Source organism: Oenanthe melanoleuca, chromosome 7 (assembly GCF_029582105.1).
Source record: "Oenanthe melanoleuca isolate GR-GAL-2019-014 chromosome 7, OMel1.0, whole genome shotgun sequence".
In the NCBI taxonomy this organism is placed as follows: domain Eukaryota; kingdom Metazoa; phylum Chordata; class Aves; order Passeriformes; family Muscicapidae; genus Oenanthe; species Oenanthe melanoleuca.
The window spans coordinates 2,259,098-2,277,582 of NC_079341.1; the positions used below are offsets into that span (position 1 = coordinate 2,259,098).

Consider the following 18,485-nt stretch of genomic DNA (forward strand, 5'->3'; position numbering starts at 1 on the left):
TTGGGAGTTTAACACATTCCTAACCCTGTCTCAGGAATGAGGAGCCAACTGCACAACCTGGGGCCTTGTGTTCATCTTCAGGTGCTCTTGGGCCTGCAGAAGTAGACAGAATCTTTCCAACAGGCCTGCTGGAGGTTTTGTTCTCTTGTCAAGGAGCAGATCTCAGAAGAAAATAGGTGTGAAAAAGCTTTGGCCATCTGAAGATGCAAGAGGGAATAGGAAGTGAAATGGCTGGAGAGGGCCAAGAGAGAGGATGGATTGCAACAGCCCCAGCAGGAATGCTTCCCTGCTGGCCAGCCTGTGACCTGTGCCTTACAGAGTCATGGAAGAGCTTCCCATGCTTCCACATGGCTGTTGTGGAGCTCTCAAGTTACCCTGAGTGTGTTTCCACAGCACTCTAATGGGATGGAAGGAAGGCAAAAGCCAATTTATTTCTAACATCTATTCTCTCAGTGCCTCTAATGTTCCTGCTTCTGAATCAAAGGGAGGCATTCTCCAGGAAGATGCTAATAAATAACTTTTCCTTGGGGGAAGAAGCATTTTCCCATCTTTAAGAAATTTCTCTGGCCATGTGAAATTCAAATTTGTTAACTTGCCCTACAAACAGCAACTCATTTAGAAACAAATTACAAATATTAGATGGAGACAGTGAACTTGATAATGCAATGCTGCCACATCAGTTGTAGAATAATGCATCTTAATGAAGGCTTCCCATGTGAATAAACCATTATATTTACAAGCTTTTCACAGTTAATGACCCAGAACTGGATAACGAAACTCACATTTTTAGTGTGGTCCTCTGTCAGCAAAAGTATACATATTAATAATTGATGTTGCTGTAAAAATAGGACATAATATGAAGATTCCTGAGTTTCTGGGAAAATAGGACTACATGGTCCATTAACTTAAAAGGCTTATCTAATGTTTGATGGGCTTTGTCTTTAAAATCCTTGTTTAAATTAATAAGGCAAAGTGGACATTTGTCTAAAAGAGAATTTTATTCCAACTCATCAGTCACGAGTGTGCTGATAAGATTCTTCTGTTCTGTTCTTTACTTGCTCCCCAAAAGAATTTGGGTTTTAGGGAAGAGGACAATGCACCAGTAGAAGGGAGAAGAGATTTCCTACACTTCCCAGGTGAGTCAGTGGGATAAGGACCATGTGGGTGATAAGGGAACTGGAGAACCTCCCATTTGGAGACAGGATGGGGGAGTTGGGGATGTTCAGCCTGAAGAGAAGGTTGTGAGGAAACCTCAGAGCCCTTCCAGTATCTGAAGGGGTTACAAGGAAGCTGGAGAGGGCCTGGAGTGCCAGGACAAGGGAGAATGGCTTCAAACTGAGGTTTGAGTAGGTTTAGATTGGATATCAGGAATTGTTCCCTGTGAGGGTGGGGCCCAGAGAAGCTGTGGCTGCCCCTGGATCCCTGGGAGTGTCCAGGCTGGACTGGACTTGGAGCAGCCTGGGACAGTGGGAGGTGTCCCTGCCCATGGCAGGGGGTGGCACTGGATGGTTTTTAAAGCCCATTTCAACCACAGCACTCTGTGATTCCACAAAACTGTGTCTGTTTTCCCTTCCCAACTGGGGACTGGGATTGCTCAGATCCCTTTCCTGGCTGGAAAGCCCAGCCTCAGTGCTGAGTCAGCTCTCCAGCAGAGCCTTTATGGCTCATTTTAAAGCACTTGGAGGTGTGCAGGCTGGCTGAGCATGCTGGGGCTGCTCTTCCTCACCGAGGAGGAGGAGGCCCTGCTGTGGAACTAAGTGCTCCTCAATTGTTCCATTAGGAGGCACAGAGGCTTGGTGGCAGTGAAATAAATAAATTTCATTTCACTCCACGTCGGAAAGCTAACGTCCCTGTTATGCCTGAGAGGTAGATTTACTGCAGCTTTTATTACTGGGTACTTAATTTAGGACAGCTTCTTGTCATAGGCCTGGAACAGCAGAGCTGAAGCACATGCTCCCTGGTTTTATGGGGCTTCAGGAAATGTCCTGCCACAGCCAGCATTGCCCATAATTGTAAGATTTCAAAAGATGGACCAGTTGTGTAGCATTCTTTTTCAGTACATTTACAGTTTGCTTCTCTGGGAGAGAAGCTTTATTTCCAAATATTTGTAAAGTAAGTAGCTGTAACAGTCATTTATTTTAACCAGTAGTGAAAGGGAAATTATTCTTTTTAAACATTTGGATTACACAGGCATTTGTAATTTACTATCAGAGCAGCTGGGGTCTTGTTCTTTATTTAGAGCATTTATTTTTCAGGTAGAAAGGTGTTCCTGCTCATGGCAAGGGGTGGAATGAGATCATCTTTAAGGTCTCTTCCAACCCAAATCATTCTGTGATTCTACTGAATTTTGAACTGTGATCCAAACTGCATTTAAAAGTTTGCTATAGGATTGAGCTATGTCCTTGCTTTATTTCCTCAATATAATTTGTCTGGCTGAGGGAAGATTTTAAAGAGGTCTCTTATCTTGTGAATCATAAAATCATGGAATAGTTTGGGTTGGAAGCACCTTAAAGCCCATCCAGTTCCAACCCCCCAAATGAAAATTGTATTAATAGAGGTTCCACTGTACACAAATGGTGATAGCCACATCAATTATATGGCTGAATTCCTAAATTAGGCACAAAAAAACAAAGGAACATGGAAGCAAAATATATTGCATTCATTAAAGCTTCCCTACTCTCTGACTCACTCCAATGGCTTTGCCAATTAAAGTAATTGTCATATGCATTCAAACAAAGCATTTGTAGTAGGAGGCCTTGCTAAAGAGATACTGAAAATGGTTGGTTTAGATGTTCATGTAATATATACTTAGAAATATATTTACATGTAACACCTTTTTGGAAGATAATTTGAACTGGACAGAAGGTTTACATGCAGGGTCAGATGAGTTTATATAATTTTGGTTGTGTTTATTTCTGATATGATACCTAGGCATGCTGTTAAACCTGGACTAAACATGGCAAGCATGTTTTGGGCTCTAAAGGCAGTGATTTCATTGTTAGTATGACTGCAGCCAATGAAAGCCAGACTATTTAGCATGCCTCTTTCTTCCCAGAGCCTTTCTATTTCAAAAATAAGCAGGCTTAAAATTTCTATTGAAAACAGGACAGATTAGTTATTGCTGCTGAGATGTGAAATAACAGAGGACTTTGTGCTGACATCCAGGCAAGAAAAAGTCATTTTAATCTTAAGCTTGGCAAAACCAGGCCTGATCTGCACCACTGCTGTAGCTGCCCACTTTGAAGAGCTGATGAAATATTTTTAATTTCACTTGATGGAATTTGTAGTTTGTTAAATCCTGTATAATATTTATTTAGCCATAGTCTATAATGTTTACACAGAAAGCTATTCTGGGAAATGCTGATTTTTATTTTCTTTTTTTTTTCTGACTGGATGAAATGAATTATATTTATCAGGAATTCCGAGAAGGAGGAATGTTTGGCAGACTGTTTTCTCAGATATAAATAAAGCATTAACCAAGACAACATGCCTAAATTAGGGTATGTTTAAAGGAGGTAAGAAGGAAAGAACAGCTTTTTATTTAACACCACACAGATCCTTTTATGTGAAAAGAATCATGGAATGGTTTGGCTTGAAATGGATCTTAAAGCTCATTTTGTTTCATCCCCTGCCAGGGCAGGGACACCTTCCACTATCCCTGGTTGCTCCAAGCTCCATCCAGGCTGACCTGGGATATGGAGGAAGGAAGGATATTGGAAATACCATGTAAGAGAATCACAGAACAGCAGGTATTGCACCACTAACTCTTTGGGAAGGGCTGGAATTTCAGGATGGAGCTATGTAAGTGTAAACTGAGAGCTGTGAGACCCTAAAGTGGGGTTTGGCTTGTCCTGCAGTATCTTGGAAGTCTGATATCCTGGGAGATGTGTTTTTCTGAGGACCTTTAGGAGAAGCTGAATCTGATGTGATGATGTATGATGAGGAAAATCTGATGCTCAGTGGGAAGCCACAATGGATCCACATGGCTCATGCATTCTGCTGAACTGTATCCATTTCAGAGAAAGGACATAAAGAACCACTGGGCTTTGATTTAAAGAACCAGGAGAATTCCTTAAGCTATGGAATGCTGACTTTTCTGAAGGGATGGGTTTCTGCATGTGCTGCTGGCATTGCAGCTCTGGTGAAAATGGAAGGAAGGGCTGTTCTGAGTCAGGCCAGCCCAGGGAGAAGAGGCTTGGGGGAGAATGTATCAGAGCACTGCAGGTGGAGAGAGGGACTTGTCCTTCTGTATTCTTCCTTCCTGGACTCTTCTAATTCCTGCTCAGCAGGTTGAGGGAAGGTAGTTTGATTTACTCTCAGTGGTGCAGAGACAACAAAATGCCCAGGAGGTTCAATAACAACTTTTACTTGCCAGCGTTGGAACAACCTGATACAATAAGGCACGTGGCAAACTTTAACTTCTCCAGACACAACAGAGGACTCACCAAAGCATTGACTGGAATTTTTGGGTCTGGCTTCCAGAATATTTTGAGAGGAAGAAGGTAGAACTGGACACAGCACTTGGAGCAGCCTCACCAGTGCCCAGCACAGGGACAAGTGTTCTTCCCACCCAATTGCTTTAAGCCAGCTGTTCCTCCAGTCCCCTACATCCTCCTACCCTCTCATAAATCAGTCTGATGGCAAACTGTTTATCCTAATGTTTTAGGTTAAACCCAGCCCTTCCTCTTTCCAGTAGCCTGTGCTCTGAGATTATAAGTATAACTTCCTGCAGGAGAGTGCCGAGGGTGGATCCAGAACCAGGCTCAGGCTATTCTGCACCATGCTGAGACACAGCAGCTGCCAAAAGCCAGCTCACACACCCAGCTGCACTGAGCTCTGCAGCAAAATTAAACCATCAGAACCTCTGCACGGGGTTTTTAGTGACAGGGAATCCATAAATGCCAGGAGAACAGAGCAGTTCAAAAACCTGGAGTGTTAAATGGAGCTGGGATGGTAAAACAGAGCAAGGAAACTCAGGTTTGCTCAGACATCACGTGTGTGTTTTCAGACAACCCCATGTGTTTTCTTGCCACATCAGTGTGGTTCGAACACAACCCCGTGCCTGGAGCAGTGGTTCTGGTGGTCTTGCTGGAGCTGGCAGTAAACAGCCCTGTGGCAGGAATGTGAGGAAGATCAGGAAGCAGCTCAGGATACAGTTATCAAGATATATGTGCTCTTAGGAGGCTTGCTTCTCTTCACAAATGAAACTGGGACTGCAAAGTGTGATTTATCAGGGCTTTGGAGAACATGTGCTGAGGGAATCATGCTGTTTCTGCAATTAGGCTTTAATAAATAATAATAATAATGAGGCTTTACTTTTGAGCCAAGAAAAATCTCTCTACCATAGGCTTGCTCTCCATCATCAAGCAAAAGATGAAATAGAATCTAATTCCAGAAAAGATACATAAATTTTTGTGAAGGAAGGAAAGAGCAAAGAAAATAACGTTGAATTAAGCAAAAGAGTGGACAATTCTTGGGCTTGACACTTATTTTCCTATTTTTTAGGCCAACAAAACTGAATTTTCCCAGAAATCTTTCATACAGAACTTCATATGGATCATCTCTTTGTGCAAAGCAGTCTTTGTCTGAAAGTAACACAGACATTTTTTTTAAAAAGCCCTAATTATAAGAGAAATTATATTTATTACAACAAAAGTCGAGTCTCCTTTGGGATGGACTTGGGAGTAATGGATGGTTGGGTCTTCTAATTTATCTAAGTCCTGCAGCATTAGAAAAGCAAATTCAACATATTTACACATGAAGCTCTGTGGTCATTTTTTAGAGGGCTGACGTGATCATACATCAAAGGAACTTGACCTTTGGAGCTCCCTGCCTATCCATCAGTGGGAACCAATGTCTGCTTCCTTTGGAGACCAGGGAAGGGAATGCAGCACAGAAAGAAAAGGGAATAGAAAAACCTTGGAAAGATGAACATGTTTTTTAAAATTTTATTTAGAGTTACCCATTTTTTCCCCCACATGCTTTGATTATAAACTTGATAAGGAGCAATGAGTCAGAGTGCAGAGGTGCAAACATCAATTCTCTTGCTTTTAAATGGAGGTCAGGAACTGAATGCACTCGATGTGTTTGGTTTTAATTCCCTTCATCCCTCTGATGATATAGATTACATTATGCTCCCCATAAACCAGGCTGTTCACATCCCAGTCACCAGTTCCTCCCACACTGGCCACCATGAAATGAGGCCTTGGCTGTGAACCCTCAGATAACTGATGCCAGATTTACATTTCCTTCCTAAGGACTCGACAGAAATGTCATGGGATTTGACAGGAAACAATCCCTTGTTCTGCAAAAGGTGCCATTTCTAACTCATTCTCTGTACATCCCAAATATTTAAGTCTGCACTAGTTAAAATCTCTGGGAATTTTGTCTTAAACAGAGCCAGAATTGGTACCCAAGGTTCTGTTTAGCTGTTAGAGACCAGCAGCTACTAAAGGCAGTAATCCCTAAGGTGTTACCTGCATTTAACATGGCAAAGCTTAGGTAAATTCACATTTTCCTTCCTAAAGGTAAGGTATTAATGTTATTTTTAACTGATGTGAGATGTATTCTCTAGGCACAATCATTTTTCAGAACCCTATAAAGCAGCTAAGGGCAATTCCATTGCTGGGCAGGAAAACCCCCCAAACTGACAGGGAAAAGCAGAATACAAGTTTTAAATCAAAATTAAATTATTAGTTTATAAATTAATCACTTAAGAACTGTAGAACATGGAAGCATAAATAAACTTAACAAATGCAGAGCAGTGCTAAATGTTTCTGTGACATGCTGCTGCTTTACTAGAGCTTGGTACAATGATTGTGCTACTGCAGCTAGACTTGGGTGAGGCTTGACACCTGTTAGTGCCTCCAAAAACTTGGAGGGGGCAAAAAAATGTCAACAGTAAAGAATTCATCCTATTTTTCAGGTGTTTGTTGCAAGGAAAGGAGTGGGAGGAACAGATTCCTTGTGGTAGGGGTGCTTTAAGTTTTTTCTTTCACCCCTGACCATGGGGAGCTGTTCACTTCAGTGCCTCTGCAATATGATGTGAGGAAGATTTTGATTAATTATATATGGACTTAGAGAAGTATCAGTGGATTAACATGCCAGTTCTTAGGTTTCTCTTCCCTGCTCTTGACATATACATGTAGTGGCTCGCAAAGGGGTGGGTGGAAAGGATTTTGCTTCTTTAATTTAATTGAATATTAGGAGAAATTAATTATTTTAGCTCACTTTAAGGGCTGTCAAGCATTGAAAGAGGCTGCCCAGTTAAGTGGTAGAGTCACCATTCCTGGAATTGTTCAAACAATGTGAGGATGTGGCACTTGGGGACATGGGTTAGGGGTGGGCTTGACACTGCTGGGTTAGTGCTTGGACTTGATGATTTTAGAGGGCTTTTCCAACCTTCACGAATTCTACTCCAGACATAAGGCAGATCACCAGACTTGAAATCATGACTCAAAAGCTGATTAATAAAATTCCCTTGCTGATCATGCCTAGGTCAAATTCCCTGGAACCCAGGGCAAATTCTCCACAGTCAGTTTCCACATCTGCCACACACATTGGAGAATGTATTGACAGCACAAACCCATTCAGCAGAAGACAAATTGTGCTACTCCTGTGCCATTTATCATTTCAGTTGAGCTCTGTATTCCTTGGAGACTCTTTTTAACATAGGAGGAATCATAGAAATTAATTTCTCCTCTTGGGCTGAATTACAGAAGGCTGAAGAACAAACAGAGTGTGGCATTTTGTGTTCTTGAGGCACAGCCCCACTTACCATGCCCAGAAATACCATTTCCTCCTCTCTCAGTTTCTCTGTTTCCAGTCGCTGGCGGTACCCACGCCAAACCTGGATTGTAAACAAAACTCTAATGAGATAAATGGGCCTGGTACAGCTTCCTTTTCTGGGGCAGACACAGGAAAAAACAAATAGAGGAAGGAAAGGCACAATATACAATTGAAACTATTGCTTTTTAACAGGTTGCCATCTGCTATTTTTTTTTTTAAACAAATTCTGAGGTTTGTTATCCCCTCATGCTGCTCTGCATGGCTTCTGAAAACTGCTTCATGAAGTTTAGACATTAGATTTAGGCTGAGCTCCTGCTCTTATCAGGCTGAATTGTCTGAATTATTCATGTGCAAGAACTCTTTGTGGAACTCGGCACTGACCTCCCTCTGTCCTTTTCTAGATATGGAATGAACTCTTCCCCTGGAGATCACAGAAAAAGGCATGAATTCAGAGATGCACTGAATTCCAAGGGGAGGCCAGAAAGAGCAACTGAGGTCATAAAAATCAGAATGGAAAAACAACATGTAAGTTACAAAGTCATCCTGCATTGCCAGTGCAGGACTGGTGCCACTGATCTTACATCTAGGGTCCTGTCTCATTTTTTAATTGGATTAAATGATGTATTTTACCTTGCTGGACACCCTAAAAAGGACCAATTCAGAAAGCTTCCCATCCTGTGAGCTGTATTTCCATCTACAGCTGCCCTCCTGACCAAACATTGTCATTTGGCTTTGCCAGAACTGTTGCTACACAAGAAACTCACCTTTTGAATGCAAGTGGCAGCAGCATCTGGACTTATTCGTGCCTTTTTCTGCTGTTTTCTACTTTGTCTTTTCTCTTCAAGGTAGATTTTCCTCATGAAGGCTGCTCGAGCTCGGCCCTGGCGAGCCCGTTCTGCCACCTGGATCACTCTGATGGCTTCTTCAAGTGTCATGGCCCTGACAGGCTCCTGCAACAGCACAGCCAAAAACAGGAGTGAACAAAGGAAAATCATGTTTTGTTAATTGCCTGCCTCAGTTAGAAAATGGTATCTTAGGAAACAAAGAGCAGAGACTCCTGTTGATGTGTGATGAGGAAAACCTGCTTTGCTGGGAAGCTGCATGGCTCATGCAGTCCTGCTGAACTTGATCCATTTGAGCAAAAAGACACAACCACGGGGCTTTGTCCTTCTAAAATGAGAATTTCTTAGGTTGTGGGATGTTTTCCTTTCCTTTTCTGAAGGGAGGGTTTGGGATGTGCTGCTGGGATCACAGCTCTTTTGATGAAAATGGAAGGAGGGGCAGCTCTGAGTCAGAGGGGAAAAATGGATCAGAACAGAAGGGACTCTCCCTCCTCACTCCTGAGAAACCTCATGCTCCCCATGGAAAAGCTGAATTAGTGTCTTTTCTTGATGTTCATCTCCCAGCTGGAGGCAGCTCATATTTAATTATTATATTTATATTTTGTGGCACTTGCTTTCAGCAGGGCTTTCTAGGACTGAATTACACAGAATAGATTTCCTGAACAGAATCACACAAACGATGTGCAGAGCAGATTCCTGAGATGAACTCCACTGGTTTTGATTTATGTTGGACTGCTCCTAAAGCACTGCCATGGTCATTGGAGAATTCCAGTTGGTTACACAGCAGCCAGGATTTCCTGAGGGGACGAGGTGCAGAAGTGCTGACAACCCTGCAGCAATCCCAGTGGTGAGTGAATTGGAAGTGCAGCACAGGACACTGGCTCTACACTGGATGGGGTTATTTTATTGCTGTTTATTGAGTCCTCTGGTTCCTCTGGGACAGCTGGACCCTGCCAGAGCCTGGTGCTCTGGCTGAGCTGGCTGCTCACTAGACAGCCTCATCCCTAAGGGATGCCACGCTGGAAAGGGGCAAGAGCAGAACTCTGGGAAGCAAAAAGGCTCCAGGATAAACTGTGCTGGAACAGGACCTCCCCAGAGCAAGGTCTGGTGAGCAGAAGAGCAGAGAAGTGACCCAGAGCTGTCCTGTGGAGGAACAGGGCAGTGCTGCACTGCCCAGCAGAGCCTCTAGCAGGGAAGCCTGTGCTCTGTTTCTGCACTCTGCCTGGGGCTGCTTCCATCCCTGGGGACTTTCCCTCTGTTATTTTGTGGGATCAACAGGCACAATCACTGCTGGGGAATTCAGGGCAGCAGTGTGACTAAGTGGGCCATCAGCACTGTCTCTTATGGCTACAACATCCATGAATCCCAGTTATCCAGGCATGCAGGCACAGTTGTTTACTTCAGGGGTCAACATGCCACTCCCAAAAGGTCAGAAGTATACCAAATCCAGAGCAGCCTTCACTGCAGCGCTCATGTACTTGTCTGTAATGACTTTTGCTCTGCCAAAACTCAGTTTTCTGCTCCTCCCAGCAGCTGCAGCTCTGTAGCTGCACAGGGGAAACAGCACTCATTGTTCAGAGGTTACAAACAAGTGAATGCCAACAGTTGTGCTGACCTGAATTTCGAGTTCTGCCCGCTCCAGTGAGGAATCCTGGGCCAGGACAGCTTGGTTTCAGTTGGACTAATTGCATGATGAGGGTTAGTTAGACAAATAAAGCATTGACTTGGCCAAAGTGCTGCTCTTTCTGACACTCTTACACACAGCAAGCAGAGTAGAATCATTTCAGTCTTACCCAGACTTGAGATGTGACTCGATATTGTTTGACAGGGAAATCTAAGGTTTCTTTCTGCTTGTGCCTTATCTGTAAACACACTTTTACTTCCTCACTGCTGTAAAAGCACTTCTCACTTCAGTGTCTCGTGTTCAGACACATGTGCTTGTAAACTAAACAAATCAAATATGATATGTAGGTATGGGGTACATTTACCTCTTCTAGCAAACCAGCATTCAGCAAAATTTCTTGCAGGTATTTCTCCCTCTCCTGCAGGACTCTCAGGTTTTCTTTAACAAAATACTCTGGGATGGGTATTTCTATGTCTTCCTGGAGAAAGAAATTCACAAGGTGCTTTTCAGGGCTTTATTTAAATCACATTACTGATTAATTTAACACCTTTACAAAGCAATAAAATAAGGACAGAGGTTGTTGAATATTTTTTGAGTATTGGGGAATTTGACCTTTGTAACAGCTGCTGTTACTTTTCAATTACTTTAGGCCTAATTCAACAAAAACAAATAAATCAACCTAGTTTGTGAACCATGTGAGCCCAGAAATCTTTCTTCTTATAATGGCTCAATTATATTATCAAATTGCTAAAATATTTGGCAAGGTTGCTAGAAATTTAAACAAGGCTTCCACCGAGCTGAATACCTTTGGTTGTGTGATCATCCACTTCTTGTTTTAATCAATAGGAAAAACAGATCTGTTCTCTTGCCATTTTTTTTACCATTATAAGGAACCAAAGCACAATCCTAGGGTTTTTTGCAGATATTTTGAGCTGTAGACAAACTGTCTGCCTGTGACTGTGGTATCTCAGACACTTCTTAAAAGCAGACATGAGCAGAAGTGCCTGTCTTTACTAATTTCTGTAATTAAAAAGATGCAAGTGATTTACATTTACATTTCTCCCAATTCCCCATTCCCTGAGCTGCACACTGAGGGACATCCCCTCCATGACACCACAAGAAACTTCCAAGTTGGGCTGTGCTCATCACTGATGATTTTATCAGTGCAGAGGTCTGGTCTGATAAGGTTTCTAAATATTTGTCTTGCTAAGCTCCCTGTTTGCACCTTCCAACAGCCCTTGGTAGTTGATGGAAATGATCATATGCTGTACTCTGAGTGCAAATCACTCTGGGTGGATTAAAATCTGGAGATATAACAAATCAAGGGGTTTGTTTGGACACCCTCCTGTAGGATGAGAGGATTTTTAGGCTGCCAGGGAGTAGAGTCAGTGTGGGAGTATCTCTGATGTCTCACCTGGCCTTTAATTCCAAGTGATTCTGGATTGTGACTTTTACTGACTGGGAAAAAGAGATCAAAGCCTCAATGCCAGGCTGGAAGGGGTGGGGAGCCTGCTTCTCTTCACAATCTCTTCTTGGGGCCCAGCACTGGAAAGTCAGGCTTGGGATGTTTAACCTCGAGTCAAATTCACAGCTTTTTAGCCACTCCCAGCTCCACATGGGATTTATGGATTCAAATACCTTCACAATTACCCCAGGAAATGGAGCGACTGGGTATTGGAAGGCAACTGCACAAAAGTACAGAACTGGAGAAAGAGGAAAGCTTGGCCTTGCAGTGACATAGTACAAAATAGACAATATAATCAAATAAGATAAAAAATGTTGTGTCCTCTGCCTTCAATCCTGTAGGATTTTAGCACTGATAATAAAGGGGAAGGAATGACTGGAGATATCCTTCCTGGGCAGATCCTTTGAGTAACAGGAGTTATTTCTCCAGTAATTTTGTTCTGTTACCAAGAACATTTTAATGTTTTATTAAAAAGAACACCCCATCAATCTATACTCTTATCTAGTATGGAAAAAAATTTGAAAAAACCTGAAATCTCCCCAGTGATTGATTTCTTTTGTGGTAGGTAGGTATGTTAATGCCTTCTTAAAATTAAGGTGTGGTGCAGGAATCTGAATTTATGCTTCTTTCTGAGGAGATGTCAGGCCTGAACTTCTCAGACCTGCCAGCTTTTTGCTGCAGATGGATTTACTGCTGAGTCATGAAAACAGCGGTGCTCAGGATTTCAAAATATGATTTGAAGGATTATTTTCCCCGGAGATGTGTTTATACTCTCTCAGTTTAAAACAGTGATTAATGTTGAAGGCTGGTGGAAATTCTTGGCAATTCCTCTCCTGAATTTGCAGATGTGCAGTGGCAAACAGAAACACATGTGCAGATCTCAGAACGATGCTATAACGATATCGGGCAATTTATCTCGGAGCTGGGATCTTAACAAAGCAGGAATTTCAGCGGGTTTTAGCAAAGCAGCGGTACCTGAATGTGACAATAGATGGAGCTGTCTGCGAGAGAAGCAACCACCTTTGCCAGCTCATTTTTCCTGGGGCTTTTAAAGCACAGCTTCCACACTTTGCCTCATTGTCATATGTACAGTGCTGATTTCACTGTGCCACGAAGGGCAGGCTGCACTGGACTCTACTTTACTTATCAGTGGCCCATTTTCTATCTCACCCCACATTCAAATCTGGCAGAGTCAAGCCCCTGACACTTAGCAGCAAAGCTGTGAAGTTACTACTGACAGAGAGTAGGTTTAGAAGGGATATTGGGATGGAATCGTTTCCTGGGAGGGTGAAGAGGCACTGGTATTGGGTTCCCAGAGAAGCTGTGGCTGCCCCTGCATCCCTGGAAGTGTCCCAGGCCAGGATGGATGGGGCATGGAGCAGCCTGGGACAGTGGAAGGTGTCCCTGCCATGGCAGGGGTGGCACTGGATGGACTTTAAGGTCCTTTCCACCCCAAACCATTCTGGGATTCTATGAGTACCAATTCATGTTGTAATATGGAATCATGGAATGGGCAAAATTGAAAGGGACCAAAAAGGGTCCCAGGCAAAGACCCCCTCCTTTGCTGAGAAAAGTGAGTGCCATCTGATGCCAGCACTCCTGGCACTGCACAAGCCATTCCATTGTTAAAACACCCAAAATTATGGTGGTGACACCAGCTGGGAAACCATGTTCCTTTCAATATTGCTGCTTCCAACTGGAAGTGGCAGGAGAAAATAACTTGTGCCCTAGAACCCCTTACTAAATGTCCCAAAGCCCTGAAACGTTCTGTGATCACCCTTAGACCGCGTGTTACCCTTTGCATGGAAGATCATGTTGGGCTGTGAAAAACTTGGAAGTTTCCTGGTGACAGCAGTCCCTCCTTAAGGGCTGGGTTTGTTTGATACGAATAAAACGCTTACAAACAAAACCCCTACAATCAAAACCCCTACAACAAAACCCCTACAAACAAAACCCCTACAAATCCAACACTGAGGCTGTCCTACCGGGACCCGCTGGAGCTCCAGCAGGACGCCGTCCATGCAGTGGCACTCGGAGCTCTCCAGGGCCACCATCTCCCTCTTGATCTCCAGGAGGCGGCCCATGACCCCGTCCAGCACCTGCCGCACCGCCGCCCGCTTCTGCTGGTGGATCAGGTGGGCGTGGGACGCCTCCAGGCGCCGGAAGATTTCCAGGTATTGCACGTAGGCAGTGGCCAGCATCTTCCACACCTTCTCCCGGTCCTCCTGTGGCTGCAGGAACTCCTCTCTCTCTCTCTGGAGCATGGTGTCCAGCTCTCTCTGCGTGTCTGCCCACAGCTTGATGTAAGTGCTGCTCGGAAAGAGGAGACTGTGTCAACCTGACATGAAAGCAGGAGTTAAGCTCTGTGGGTTTGCAAGTGTGAGCCATTACATTTATAAGGACATTTATACATTTAACTACAAAGTATTTTGAAAACCATTAGCAGAAGCTTCTGGGTTTGTTTTAAAAGTAGGAATCTTATAATGCTGTTTTATTAAAAGAAGCTTAAAAGCTTCTCAGTTTCATTCTAAAATGCTTGAAGCATCCTTCAAATGCTTATAGTTACAACCCCTAACAGTGCCAGGAGTTTTATTCAGTTGTGCTAATTGAGAAGATGATTTAATTGAAAAGGTGTCTCCCTTCAATGCCTTTTAATAGAGGAAGGACTGTTTGAGGCTCTGCATTTTTGGGATGAGAACCAATTCATGTTTCTAAAGCTGTGCTGCCTTTCTGAAGTGGTTGCTTGGAGTTATCTGCAGGGTAAGGGTGGGGCTGGTGTCAACACTGGAGTGAAGCTCTGGGCACTAATTCGTATGTGATGTGAGGAAAGTAATTTGATTTGTTTCTATGGCAGCAACTGTTGCACTCCAGGGAATTGCTGAGTATCTGGTCTGGTGGCTATGGGATTATGTGACATGGAAGCTGTCACCTCAGGCCATCTCCATTTCCAGGAGCAATAATGCTGCTCACTTGGTAGTTTTGGTAGGAATAGGTGGAGTTCTGATGTGAGCATGGACTGGCTGTCAGTGGCTTTTCTGGGAAAAGCAGATTAGAATATCCTGGGGATCAGGCTAAAGGAGCAAGAAGCAGCCATGAGATTTTTATTCAGAGAAGGGCTCCAACAGCAGATTTGTCATGGAAAGGTGTTAATAACACCTGTGGCAGTGAAGACACTTTTAGGCCTTGTTCTCCTTTGCCAGATGGAGACTCTTGGCTGTGATAAGTGTTAAAAAATCCTACATCTTTGAAAATGCCTCTCTAGGAACAGAGCAAGGAAATTCCTTCTGCGCTGAGACTTGGTTGTGCTGGGAGAAAACCAGTTCATTCACACTGTCATGCTGAGGGGAAAACAGTGGCTATGGAAACAGGGACAGCTGACTTGTTCCTTAATCCCAGGAACGAAGGCCATTGGCCTCGATGGTGCAATCTAGACCCATCCATGTGCTGACCCAAGCTGAGGTTCCTAGAGCTTCTCAAAGAGGGGTGAGAACAGCAAATGGCCCTGCCTTTGTTAGATGAGCTCTGAGAGCACTGAGGGAGTGTTGGTGTATTTATCCTGAAAGCTGGACAGATGTTAGCATTGTTTGTGCATGATAATAAATGTTGGAGCTCTGTGAGCTGATTTTATCATTCCAAATCCTGGAGGTCAGTGTGACCCAAGGCTTGTGCTGCAAGAGGGATGTGTGGGGTGGGACAGGACAAACTGCAGCCCTGGAGCGTGGGGTGCCCTGCACGCCCTGGGTGGTGACAGGGCTCTGGGACTCCCCCCTGCAGTCTGCAAAAACACCTACAACCCAAACCCTGCTATTGAATTTGCACCATTAACGTTCTAAAGGGTGTATTACACTCTTCAGCTGACCTGGCTTTCTGCAGGATGCAGCTGGCCTTGCTTTTCCTAATGCTTCTGCAGCCCACCCAGCTCTTTCCCCTTCCTTTTTTTTTCCTGCTTCATTTACATCCTATTGCACCACCCGTATCAGTCAATTGCAGCAATTAACCCAGGTGCAGGAGATAAACAGAATAAACCCTGCAGAGGGGAGAAGATGGGGACAAGCAAGGCCAGCATGAGCTGGAGCCAGGACACGGAAGGATGTGAGGCACGTGGATTTTCCAGCGCAGGAGGAAATGGCGTGGTGCTGGATGTACTTTGTATGATTTCTCACAGATACTGCAAAGGTTGGCAACCTTTGAGGAAGCCCAGCCATGTGGGGTGTCCCCACAGCTGATTTATGAGCCACGGGGACCCTGGGGCTGGAGCCTTTCCCGTGCAGGTTACTGCTCGGAGACGCCGCAACCGTCCACTCCGATTTCCAATAATCTCCTTCTCTGCCTCCTCTGACTGAGGAATGTCAAGTGGTTCCTCCTGCTGAGCCAGCTCATATCCAGTTTCTTTTTCTATTGGGAACGACTGCAGGGAGGAGGGGGCTGGAGTGCTGCAGCCCTTTGGAGGACGTGTCCATGAGGCACTGCAGATAGGACATGATTGCTTCCATAAAGCATTAGTTTATCAGATAAGCACGGGATCATTGCAAGCACGGGTGCTGTGGGTCAGGTGTTAAGACTGGGGATATTATGGGATGATTGTGGCTTTTCGGGTAGATGAGGGCAAAAGAAAGGACAGGAGCACTGGAGAATGAAGTGCTGAAATGATGTGAAAGTGATACGTTTGGAGCTGATAGCCCTGTGTACCTGCTGTGTTCAGGGTGACTGACCCCCAGGTTTCTTAGGCATGGCATGGGGACATCAGATACTGGGTAACAGGGCATGGCAAGCAGAAATCTGATTTGAGTGTTGCACTGCTTCACCCTGATTAAAAACCACAGGACACATCCCCAAAATAGGGTTTAAAATGGTTATTTCAGGTTTTACTGGTGCCCAAATGCAAACCCTTCTGCACTAGTCTGAGGGATGAGATGTGCCTGGTGCTTAGAGCTCCTTTTGGGGGACTTGGCACAGCTGCTGTGAAGCAGAGGAGCCCTTCAGCTTTAGAGACAAACGTGCTCAGGGGCAGTCAGGAGAAGCAAATTCAAGGTTATGCCTTAAAAGCAAAGGAGAGCACTGCCTCTCGTTGCCTGTGCATCAGACACTGTGTGATCCCAAAGTCCCTACTGGAATTTTTGCCCATTTGCTCAGTGTCCCTTTGCATTTAGTTGTGAACTCCCTCGAAATTGCTTCCACACGCCGCAGGGGGAGGACAATGTAGCCTTGAACGCACTGGGTTTTTATTTACTGTTACTAGTCCACCTTGTGGGTTCTGCTCTGAGCTGTGTCTCTGCACAAGGATATTCTATAGATTTAGGCTGGATTAGAGCCACTAACTCACCTATTAGTGCAGGTAATGAGCCTAACTTTCTTATTCAAGGCTTAAGATTAACAAAAAATTTTAAATCCTGGAAAAGAAAGCTGTCTCTTGATCTCTCTGTGCATATAATACTGTTAAGTCATGCTACAAATTGTCATAGCAACTCCCAAATAGGGGTGTTATGGGGAAAATAAGCAATGCTGTAATGGGATGAGGAAGAAACACATCAAGTGACTGAACTCCAGAGTCCCCAGAGTGATTTCTGGCAGCTCACAGCTTGGAGGGAAGGTCAGAGCTTTAACTCCTCATTGATGTCCCTTCTCTTCACTCCCACAAAGTAGAAACAGAGTCTAAAACATGGGCTTAAGAAGTTTCTTTTGCCCATAGCCTGACTGCCAGTTCAGATCTTGCTTTTATTGCTCAAAATAAAGCCTGCTCTCCTTATTTTAGAGTGAAGCTTAACAACATAGGGTTTTTCTCCTGCTGAAGTCATAAAGAGATGTTTAAAATCCTGCCAAATTGTACATGCCTTGTTTTAGTATTGTAGGGCCCTCTAACTCTGCATGTTTGCTTGACCCATCTCTCCTGACACTTGGAAAAGCTTGCTGGTTTTGAATCCAGCTGAGGTGAGCCTGCTTACTGGTGTTGGACTGGTTTTAAGGCTGAAGCATGCCCTTCTTGGAAGGGTTTGTGCTGAGCATGCAAGCTGTCCCTCAGGCCATTCCTGAGCCAGCAGAAGGATCTGGCATCAGTGGGGTTACCCTTGTGTGGCTTCCCTTCCTCCCCCCAGAGCATCTCTGTGCTTTACTCACTGCCAGACGGAACACTATTCCTGTTATTCCAGGACATGGCACAGTGTGTCTGGCTTCTTGGATGCCTGGTTACTCTTTAGGAATATCTCCTGCTTTCCCATGCTAAAGCTGCAGTAGTGCAGTGCTGCGTGGGTCTCACTGCTTTATCCTGATGGATGGAGGGAGGTGGAAGGGAAAACATTTGACTCTGACTGCAGCTTTCCTCAGCTCGTTTGGAAACTCCTGTGTGATTAAAGGAGTGCTAAATCGTGTGTGTTAAAGCACTGCTGAAGGAACCTCTGCTGCCACTGCAAACCCACCTTGTATTTCTTTCTCAGAAATGAGACTGGGCTGTGCTGGGGGGCTGGAAAAAGTGCCACAGGGCTTGTGAGAGCAAGGGGATGTGGAGCAGGGCTCAAGGAGCCTGGCACAAACACAAGGGCAGAGGGGACTGAGATGTGGGGTGGGGACAAGGAAGTGCAGGCAGGGGCCACTCCTCAGGGTCCCCTGGCCACACTCAGAGCCTGACAGGTCAGGCATTGTGCTAAGCCCGGGGCAAACACGGGGGAGGGAAACCCTGCCCTGCAGCCTCTGGAAAATAAAGAAACAAGAGACAAAGGTTGGGAGGGGAAAGTGAGGCCCTGAGAGGAAAAAGGGGTTTTTAATGCTGCTG

General features: G+C 44.5%; 1 protein-coding gene across 1 annotated transcript in view; it reads right to left on the reverse strand.

Annotated features, from left to right (window-relative positions):
* Positions 1–18,485, reverse strand: part of IQCA1 (IQ motif containing with AAA domain 1) — a 96,212-nt gene that overhangs the window by 71,638 nt on the left and 6,089 nt on the right. Inside the window, exons 2-5 of the mRNA XM_056496771.1 lie at positions 13,705–14,029; positions 10,619–10,732; positions 8,553–8,738; positions 7,778–7,849 (exon numbers count right to left, since the gene is read on the reverse strand). Coding sequence (XP_056352746.1) covers positions 7,778–7,849; positions 8,553–8,738; positions 10,619–10,732; positions 13,705–14,029 — 697 coding nt within the window. The remainder of the gene's footprint in view (positions 1–7,777; positions 7,850–8,552; positions 8,739–10,618; positions 10,733–13,704; positions 14,030–18,485) is intronic.